Source organism: Brachyistius frenatus, unplaced genomic scaffold, assembly GCF_029030835.1.
Source record: "Brachyistius frenatus isolate BFR_SWC_R1_liver_20210118 unplaced genomic scaffold, ASM2903083v1 Contig_311, whole genome shotgun sequence".
Classification (NCBI taxonomy): domain Eukaryota; kingdom Metazoa; phylum Chordata; class Actinopteri; family Embiotocidae; genus Brachyistius; species Brachyistius frenatus.
In genome coordinates, this window is record NW_027210910.1 from 5,001 (window position 1) to 15,000 (window position 10,000).

Consider the following 10,000-nt stretch of genomic DNA (forward strand, 5'->3'; position numbering starts at 1 on the left):
AAAGACCTGTCCCCGGCCCAGCAGCTGCAGCAGCTGGCCGCCCAGCAGCAGCGAGCGCAGCACCTCCACGGACAGATGCAGCACAAACCGCCGCAGCCGGGGACCAAGTTCCACAACCAGGGGCCCCACGCCCACCCCCCGCCGTGGCCCCAGCTGGCTAACACCACTCAGAGCCCACTAGGGGGCGCGTTCGGTATGGACAAGCCCAGCAGCCCCTCCCTGTACCCCCAGGACTTCAACGCCCAGAAGCAGCTGCTGCTGCCCGCTCAGCCCAACAAGGGCTCTCCGAAGGCGGGGGCCGGCTACATGCAGGGGTCCCCGGGGCACCCCAACATGCTGGGTCACATGACTCAGGGGCCACCGCTCAGCCACCCGCCGGCCCCGGGAGCTCAGGCCCAGGCCGCCATGCTGAACTACAACAACACCAAACCTCTGTCGCACTTTGAGGCGGGGCCCGGCCCGCCGCGGCCCCCCAATGCCCAGAACCAGAACAAGGCGGCGCTGCTGTCGCTGCTCAGACAGCAACAGATGAAGCAGAAGAACATGACCTTCAGGCAGCACATACCGCACCCACAGGTAAGAAACACACCTGGAGTCGTCACAGGAGGAGGAGGAGTCGCAGGAACACCGATAATTAAAACATCAGGAAACACTCGGAACATCTGCATTCAACATTTCCTCTAATTAGACCTGTTGCACTTAATTCGTTTTAATCTAATAAGGAATTTAAATTAATCAGATGTGCGTGAACCATAAACCAGGAGTGCAGATGAGAAATATATAGACATTTAATCAGTGATGTTTCATGCTGTGTTCCAGATGTTGTACTTTTGCACCAAGTCTCATTATTCTGAGGAAGCAACGTGTTTATTCACTGTTGCTGCTGTTTATCGAGTGTTAAACAGAGGACACAAAAAACAGGGTGCTTTCTGGGTAAAATCTGGCTGCAGATATTTTAGAGGACTGCAGAGAGTCTGGTGTGGGAGTGGGTGACTGGTGTGGGTTACTGGTGTGGGTGACTGGAGTGGGTGACTGGTGTGGGAGACTGGTGTGGGTGACTGGAGTGGGTGACTGGTGTGGGAGACTGGAGTGGGTGACTGGAGTGGGTGACTGGAGTGGGAGACTGGAGTGGGAGACTGGAGTGGGTGACTGGAGTGGGAGACTGGAGTGGGTGACTGGTGTGGGAGACTGGAGTGGGTGACTGGAGTGGGAGACTGGAGTGGGTGACTGGTGTGGGAGACTGGAGTGGGTGTGGGTGGGAGACTGGTGTGGGTGACTGGAGTGGGTGACTGGAGTGGGTGACTGGTGGGAGACTGGAGTGGGTGACTGGTGTGGGTGACTGGGTGGGAGACTGGAGTGGAGACTGGCAGTGGGTGACTGGTGTGTGTGACTGGAGTGGGTGGGTGACTGGTGTGGGTGACTGGTGTGGGAGACTGGTGTGGGAGACTGGAGTGGGTGACTGGAGTGGGTGACTGGTGTGGGAGACTGGAGTGGGTGACTGGAGTGGGTGACTGGAGTGGGAGACTGGTGTGGGAGTGGGTGACTGGTGTGGCAGTGGGTGACTGGTGTGGGAGACTGGAGTGGGAGACTGGGAGTGGGTGACTGGTGTGGGAGACTGGAGTGGGTGACTGGTGTGGGAGACTGGAGTGGGTGACTGGTGTGGGAGACTGGAGTGGGTGACTGGTGTGGGAGACTGGTGTGGGAGACTGGAGTGGGTGACTGGTGTGGGTGACTGGTGTGGGAGTGGGTGACTGGAGTGGGTGACTGGTGTGGGAGACTGGAGTGGGTGACTGGTGTGGGAGTGGGTGACTGGAGTGGGTGACTGGTGTGGGAGTGGGTGACTGGAGTGGGTGACTGGTGTGGGAGTGGGTGACTGGAGTGGGTGACTGGTGTGGGAGACTGGAGTGGGTGACTGGAGTGGGTGACTGGAGTGGGAGACTGGAGTGGGTGACTGGAGTGGGTGACTGAAGTGGGAGACTGGTGTGGGAGACTGGAGTGGGTGACTTGTGTGGGAGACTGGAGTGGGTGACTGGTGTGGGAGACTGGAGTGGGTGACTGGTGTGGGTGACTGGAGTGGGTGACTGAAGTGGGAGACTGGTGTGGGTGACTGGAGTGGGTGTGGGTGACTTGTGTGGGAGACTGGAGTGGGAGTGGGTGACTCGTGTGGGAGACTGGTGTGGGTGACTGGTGTGGGAGACTGGAGTGGGAGTGGGTGACTCGTGTGGGAGACTGGTGTGGGTGACTGGAGTGGGAGTGGGTGACTTGTGTGGGAGACTGGTGTGGGAGTGGGTGACTGGTGTGGGAGACTGGAGTGGGTGTGGGTGACTCGTGTGGGAGACTGGTGTGGGAGTGGGTGACTGGTGTGGGAGACTGGTGTGGGTGACTGGAGTGGGTGACTAGTGTGGGTGACTGGTGTGGGAGACTGGAGTGGGTGTGGGTGACTCGTGTGGGAGACTGGTGTGGGAGTGGGTGACTTGTGTGGGAGACTGGTGTGGGAGTGGGTGACTGGTGTGGGAGACTGGAGTGGGTGTGGGTGACTCGTGTGGGAGACTGGTGTGGGAGTGGGTGACTGGTGTGGGTGACTAGTGTGGGTGACTGGAGTGGGTGTGGGTGACTGGTGTGGGAGACTGGAGTGGGAGTGGGTGACTGGTGTGGGAGTGGGTGACTGGAGTGGGTGACTAGTGTGGGAGACTGGTGTGGGTGACTGGTGTGGGAGTGGGTGACTGGTGTGGGTGACTGGTGTGGGAGACTGGTGTGGGTGACTGGAGTGGGAGTGGGTGACTGGTGTGGGTGACTGGTGTGGGAGACTGGTGTGGGAGTGGGTGACTGTGTGACTGGTGTGGGTCCAGCAGTTGCAGACAGAGACCAGTCCAGACCAGTCTGTGGGGCTCAGAGGAGGTGAAGTCGGGCTGCAGCAGGAGACCTTTTGTTCAGCTGCTGTGTGTGTGTGTGTGTGTGTGTGTGTGTGTGTGTGTGTGTGTGTGTGTGTGTGTGTGTGTGTGTGTGTGTGTGTGTGTGTGTGTGTGTGTGTAGCAGCTGGTTGCTAAGGCTCACAGGGAGGGGAAGTGGGAGGAGGAGAGGGAGGACATGACAAAGCAGTCTTTCATATTCCCTCTGTATTTAAATATAGCCGCTCCTGGTTGTGTTTTCCTTCTGGGCCGACAGGACGCCGTGTTCCTGCTACACTTCACTTTATTATCACAACCAGTGATAAGTGAAAACTTCACTTCCTGTCCGTCAGCGGTTCTGTAGAAGTTTCCGTGAACATGCGTGCAGCTCGGAGGGATAATTCTTCATGATTAAAATCAGCTTTTCTTCAGGCCAAACTTTACATTTTTTTAGTTTCAAAAACACTAAAGAACGTTTCATGTTACGTCTGTAGTTCACACTACGGCCTCCAGAGGGCGATAAAGAGCCTTAAAATACATTCCATGTAAGCTAATCATTCAAATGTTTTGCATCCTCATCGACTCCTTCTGCTTTGTTTTAGTTTTTTTACATTTTATACACACTAATTTAATTTAACTTAAATGTCTGCCTCCTATTGTAATAATAATGCAAATAATAAAATGTATTTGTGTAGCACCTTTCATACCAGAAAAGCAGCTCAAAGTGCTTCATATCAACACAGATTTAAAGGAACATGAAAACATGTTAAAATGGCATTTAAAAAAAAGAAAAGAAATCAAATGCATAAGAACAGATTGAATTAAACTTATTAATGATAAAATAGAGAATATGAATATAGGACATTTATTTATATTTTCTCTCCCAACCAGGACCAGAACTCGTACCCCGCCCCCCCGCATGGCCCGGGCCCCGCCAACGCCATGACGTCGGCGCCCGGAAACAACGCTATGGCGGCCCAGCCGGGGGCGAACGCCATGGCGGGTAACCACGGTAACGCAGCGTACATGAGCAGCCAGGCGGCGGCGGTGGCAGCGGCGTTGAAGCAACAGCAGCACCAGCAGCAGCAGATCCTGGAGCAGCAGAAGCAGCAGCAGTTCATGCAGAGACAGCTGATGGCCGAACAGGTACGACTCACCTGAGGCGCCAGAGGGGGGCGCTGCAGCGGCAAAATACGATGTTTAAGATGCTGAACCGGTCCTTTTGTTTTATGTTTGCACATCGAAACAGCAACAGGAATGATGGAGTGATGAATTAATGATTAAAACAAAGTTTAGTTTAGATTATATTGATTTAAGAACTGGGCGGAGCCTCTGACTTTGTCCTCCATAAACTGCCTTCTTCTCGGACACTAGGGGGAGCTGTTGTTCTCAATATTTTATACCTAAAACGTGATCAGTTTCTATAGTTACATTATTGTACACAGATTAGACTACTCGGGTAATACTAAATAATAATAATAATAATGGAGTACTTTTACTGTTAATACTCAAAGTACATTTTGTTGAGAGTAATTTTACTTTTGAAGACTTGTAATCGAGTATTTTTCTTCGTAGTACTATAACTCGAGTAAAAGATCTGAGTACTTCTTCCACTGCTGGTGTCGATCATGTGATTCTCAGAACGACTAACTGAAATCTCGTCTCCGTGCGTGCAGGAGAAGCAGCGTCAGCAGGACCAGCAGCTGCAGAGACACCTGACCCGCCCCCCCCCTCAGTACCAGGACCAGCCGGGGCCGCCGGCCAATCAGAACCCTTTCCCCCAGCAGCCAGTCGGCCAGTTTACAGGTGAGACTGATCCGACGTCACGCTTCAATGATCGACTGTTAAAATCTTTTTACAGGAAGTCGTGAAATAAACACCATCAATTTAAAAAGAATTACAAATTAAAATGTTTTTCTGCCGTCTGCTTGTTCCTTCTTTGTTTCGTCACAGCTTCCTCTCAGCCAATGGGCAGCGTCGGCTCCATGGGAGGCCCCGCCCCCGGGTCCCGTATGTTCCCTCAGAACCAAGGCATGATGGGTATGAACATGGGTCAGGGGGGTGGGCCGGCAGGTGGCGTAGCTCCGCCCCCCTCGTCGAATCAGGCTGACATCAGTCTGCCGTCCTGTGGGGGCGGAGGGGGCGGGGCCGGCGTGGATGTCCTCTACAGCAACATGAACATGCATCCCAACCATCCGGGCCACCCGAACCACCCGGGTCATCCGGGCCACCCGAACCACCCGCCACAGCAGGCCGGCCTGCAGCGCCAGCCGCTGGGCGCCATGAGCGCCGCCTACAGGCAGAACGCTCTGGCTCAGCAGCAGCACCTGAAGGCTCCGCCCAACGCCGCCATGTTGAAGCAGCAGCAGCTGGCCGCCGTCGCCGCCGCCCGCATGCCAGGCGCCATGCAGAGCAGCATGGGGGCCGGTATGCCCGGGTCGATGCCCGGCGCCATGCAGGGCGGACAGAGCGCCGCCTGGCAGCAGCAGCTCGCCAACCAGCCGCCCTCCGGGAACGCCGGCCTGCCCCCCAACGCCTTCAGCGGCCCCCCCAACGCCTTCCACATGCAGCAGCAGACGCGCATTCCCAAGATGCCGCCGGGCGCCGCCCCCTTCGGGGCCAACCCCGGTGGGCGTTCGATGGGCGGTCTGAACCCCGGGCAGCAGATGATGCAGACAAACATGGCCGCCGCCCAGCAGAGGGCGCCGCCCGCCCCTCAGAGCCTCGGCCAGCCGATGGCCAATCAGCAGCAGACTCAGCAACAACAGGCCAATCAGAGCCAGGCCGTCCTCTCCGACCTGGCGGCCTTCGGACAGCCGCAGGGCAACGGTCGCCAGGGGCTGCAGTGTAACCAAGGTTACCAGGTGAGCAGGACTACCGGTCAACAGCAGCAGGTGTCGTTCGGATACAACGTGGCGTCGGGGAGCTTCGCCGCCGAGAGCGAGCTGGTGGACTCGCTGCTGAAGGGGCAGAGCACCCAGGAGTGGATGGCCGACCTGGACGAGCTGCTCGCCAGCCACCACTAGTCGGACTCACCTGGAGCACCTGAGCCCTGTTGAGCGAGCCGGCGCCGTGAAGGACGACGCCGATCGGATCGGTTCGACCGACAGACAGGAAGTCGGCGTGTTAGCGTTAGCCACCGAGCTAAGGTATAATTTCCTGTCTGAGTGTAAACGTGAAGGCTTCTTCACATCTGTGGTCGAGCTGCTTCCCGCTCTGATTGGACGAGGCCGAGTCAAGTGTCATCAGAGCCGAAGTGCTCGAACCACAGATCAATAAAAACCAGCCTCACGCCGAGGTCAAAGGTCAGTTAGCTCTCTGATGAAGTTCAGCTGTGAAATGAAGAGAGAACAGCACCAGACTCCATTCAGAAATCTGCCAATTTAACAATGAAGCTCCACTCCTGGTAGAAGAGACCTTAAAGTATTTTTAAAGTCTGAAACTAAACCTGATCAACTGATATTGATACTGATTTATTTTGGATAAATGAATGTCGATTATGAATGTGACACTTTGAAAACAGATTTACATCCTGACATTAGATATAAAATATCCAGACTACATTTTTAATGTTGACCAACTTCCTGTCAAACTGCAACCTCAAAATACAAAATATTTTCTCAATTTAAATGAACTTTAACATTTTCCTGTAAAACAAAAATAAATCCTGTGAATTCAGTCACCGTGACATTTTAAACTAAAATATTTTGTCCTGTGAGTCACAGATGACAAACAGGAAGTGATCGCTGATCATTTTGACTGAATGTAAACAAACGCACATTAACATGACATTTCCTGTCTGAGATGTAAATCCTGTGTTGGACTTCCCTGTAAAAACATCCGACTGAAAACACGAGTCATGAATTTGAATGAATCAAACTGAAAGTGGTTCAATTTCATGAAGTCATTATTTCACGTTAAACTGGTTTCTGACCGTTTTCAGTTCTCTTCTACCAGAAGCGTGCGGATAAACACACTGCAGTGTTTGTGGATGGAGTCGCACTAAGACTACTGAACCACTTTACTCCCCCCCGCCACCCACAGCGCCCCCTACAGGCCGCCGGCTCCCCTCCGAGAAACACACGTCAGCGTTGAGTCGTTTTAAAGGACCATTCCTTTGTTCTTAGTTTGTTTTCCGAGATAATATCGGTCCGTGACGTCACATGACCGCTGTGACTGTTACGCCTCCGGCAGGTTGATTTTCATACTGTAGGGAAATGTATGGAAAGATGTGCCACTGGTCAGATGAACACAAACATTTAAATATGAGACAATACAGCTCGGTGTGTTTAGGGAAATTATCTGCAGCAAAAAAAAACATTAGGTTTTCTTTTATTTTTATCTGCTTGCTCGACTTCCTGTGAAGAGGAGAGGCTCATGATACTCACAATATTCTCAATTATTCTCAACAAACATGATTTATTGGAACATTTTCCGAACATGGAGGCGAGCAGCCGGCAGAAATATTCAGTACGTTTGAAAATAAACAGACAGATTTAAGCCAAGACGAAGGTGGAAACAGTGGGATGGTCCTTTTAAAATGAAGGAAGCGTTTTTCTGGTTGTCATGGTGACCTCAGTTTGGTTTTGGTACAAAGCAGAACGTGAATACTTCCTGCACTGCTGATTTTTCAAAATAAGATAATTATCTGTAAAACTCTGCAAACTTTGCTCGTTAGAAATGCAGCATCAGAGTCGACTTCTACTGATTTTAAAATGAGATAAAAACATCAAAGAGCTGAAGCTCATCGTCGGGTCAAACTGAGGACGAAGAATTCAACAGTAAATATGAACGCTGTTTAGCGTTGTGTCCACGTGGTTCTCATTGTATACGTTAATCCAATAGCTTCATGTCGATTCTTCACTCATGATGACAGTTGTTGTCCTGTTTAAGGCGGAGCTACAACCTAGTCGTCCTGTTTAAGGCGGAGCTACAACCTAGTCGTCCTGTTTAAGGCGGAGCTACAACCTAGTCGTCCTGTTTAAGGCGGAGCTACGACACGGTCGTCCTGTTAAAGGTGCAGTTGTGACGTGTTCATCCTGTTGAAGGCGGAGCTACAACCCGTTCTTCCTAATTGAGGCGGAGCTACGACCCGGTCGTCTGCGACCCGGTTGTTCTATCTACTGTACTGTTTTTGACTTCTTCAAAGATGCGTTGTGTTTCTTGCAGACATGTTGTATATTTTATTTGTAATGTTATTATTGCTAACCGCTAGCTTGGGGCTGGTTTCATGTTTTCATCCAAATCGCTGCCGATCTTCCTGCCGAGTCTTCGGCTTCCAGCCCGCTCAGACGCTCCCGGGCCTTTCTGGGTCTAACTGTTGTGAACGGGCTCTGTGTAAATGTCTATAAATATATTTTTTGTATGTATGCCTTTCCTAATGATCTGGAGAAGATAGATGTTATTTTTATATATGCAGCGAAGTTTTTGTAAGTATTTTATACTTTTGATATGGTTCTCTGTAAAACAAGAGTATTATGTAAATATAGTTCTTTAGAAACAAGATGGTCGTCTGTGTGGTTTTTTTTAATACCAAAAAATAATCTACATGTGGTCCAACATCAGCTGACACAAACAAAAACAAATAAACAAACTCCTCGGCTAACATCGTAAAGATTGTTACTTTTTTGTAAAATAAAACATCGAACTGTACAGAACTGTTTAAACTCCGACAGGTCACTGATGAACCTGGTTACCTGTTTAAACTCTGACAGGTCACTGATGAACCTGGTTACCTGTTTAAACTCTGACAGGTCACTGATGAACCTGGTTACCTGTTTAAACTCTTGACAGGTTTGAACCTGGTTACCTGTTTAAACTCTGACTCTGATGACAGGTCACTGATGAACCTGGTTACCTGTTTAAACTCTGACAGGTCACTGATGAACCTGATTACCTGTTTAAACTCTGACAGGTCACTGATGAACCTGAAATTTCTTTACCTGTTTAAACTCTGACATGTTTTTGGATGATGGGTCACTGATGAACCTGCAAACTTACCTGTTTAAACTCTGACAGGTCACTGATGAACCTGGTTACCTGTTTAAACTCTGACAGGTCACTGATGAACCTGGTTACCTGTTTAAACTCTGACAGGTCACTGATGAACCTGGTTACCTGTTTAAACTCTGACAGGTCACTGATGAACCTGATTACCTGTTTAAACTCTGATAGGTCACTGATGAACCTGATTACCTGTTTAAACTCTGACAGGTCACTGATGAACCTGGTTACCTGTTTAAACTCTGACAGGTCACTGATGAACCTGATTACCTGTTTAAACTCTGACAGGTCACTGATGAACCTGATTACCTGTTTAAACTCTGACAGGTCACTGATGAACCTGGTTACCTGTTTAAACTCTGACAGGTCACTGATGAACCTGGTTACCTGTTTAAACTCTGACAGGTCACTGATGAACCTGGTTACCTGTTTAAACTCTGATAGGTCACTCATGAACCTGGTTACCTGTTTAAACTCTGACAGGTCACTGATGAACCTGGTTACCTGTTTAAACTCTGATAGGTCACTCATGAACCTGGTTACCTGTTTAAACTCTGACAGGTCACTGATGAACCTGGTTACCTGTTTAAACTCTGATAGGTCACTCATGAACCTGGTTACCTGTTTAAACTCTGACAGGTCACTGATGAACCTGATTACCTGTTTAAACTCTGATAGGTCACTCATGAACCTGATTACCTGTTTAAACTCTGATAGGTCACTCATGAACCTGGTTACCTGTTTAAACTCTGACCGGTCACTGATGAATGTGATTACCTGTTTAAACTCTGATAGGTCACTCATGAACCTGGTTACCTGTTTAAACTCTGACCGGTCACTGATGAACGTGATTACCTGTTTAAACTCTGACCGGTCACTCATGAACCTGGTTACCTGTTTAAAGTGACTGACAGCAGGTGTTCTGGCCCCGCCCCCAGCAGGTATGCTCTCCCTGTTATCTGTCTTAATGTGTGTGCTTCCTGGATGCTTGTTATTGTACTCTTGACAGGTGTGTTTCAGCGTCACCTGTTGCTCTGAGATGTCAGAGGAGCTTGTCGGCCTCGGTGCCGTGAGTGTGCTGGGCATCCTGGAGCAAGGTAAGAGGGCAT

The 10,000-nt window shown here is 50.5% G+C and overlaps 2 protein-coding genes across 5 annotated transcripts in view; both read left to right on the forward strand.

Moving 5' to 3' along the window:
* LOC138635500 (mastermind-like protein 1) overlaps nucleotides 1-8,391 on the forward strand; it is a 9,866-nt gene extending 1,475 nt beyond the window's left edge. Inside the window, exons 2-5 of the mRNA XM_069723001.1 lie at nucleotides 1-576; nucleotides 3,780-4,034; nucleotides 4,565-4,694; nucleotides 4,842-8,391. The exon at nucleotides 1-576 is cut by the window's left edge and continues 790 nt beyond it. Coding sequence (XP_069579102.1) covers nucleotides 1-576; nucleotides 3,780-4,034; nucleotides 4,565-4,694; nucleotides 4,842-5,914 — 2,034 coding nt within the window. The 3' untranslated portion in view covers nucleotides 5,915-8,391. The remainder of the gene's footprint in view (nucleotides 577-3,779; nucleotides 4,035-4,564; nucleotides 4,695-4,841) is intronic.
* Nucleotides 8,392-9,910: 1,519 nt separating this feature from the next.
* Nucleotides 9,911-10,000, forward strand: part of ltc4s (leukotriene C4 synthase) — a 1,506-nt gene continuing 1,416 nt past the window's right edge. For all 4 annotated transcript variants that reach the window (XR_011312141.1, XR_011312140.1, XM_069722994.1 and 1 more), the window contains exon 1: nucleotides 9,911-9,988. Coding sequence is in view for 2 of the 4 variants with exons in the window: in XM_069722994.1 (XP_069579095.1) it covers nucleotides 9,931-9,988 (58 nt within the window). In the remaining 2 variants the exon portion in view is untranslated. The remainder of the gene's footprint in view (nucleotides 9,989-10,000) is intronic.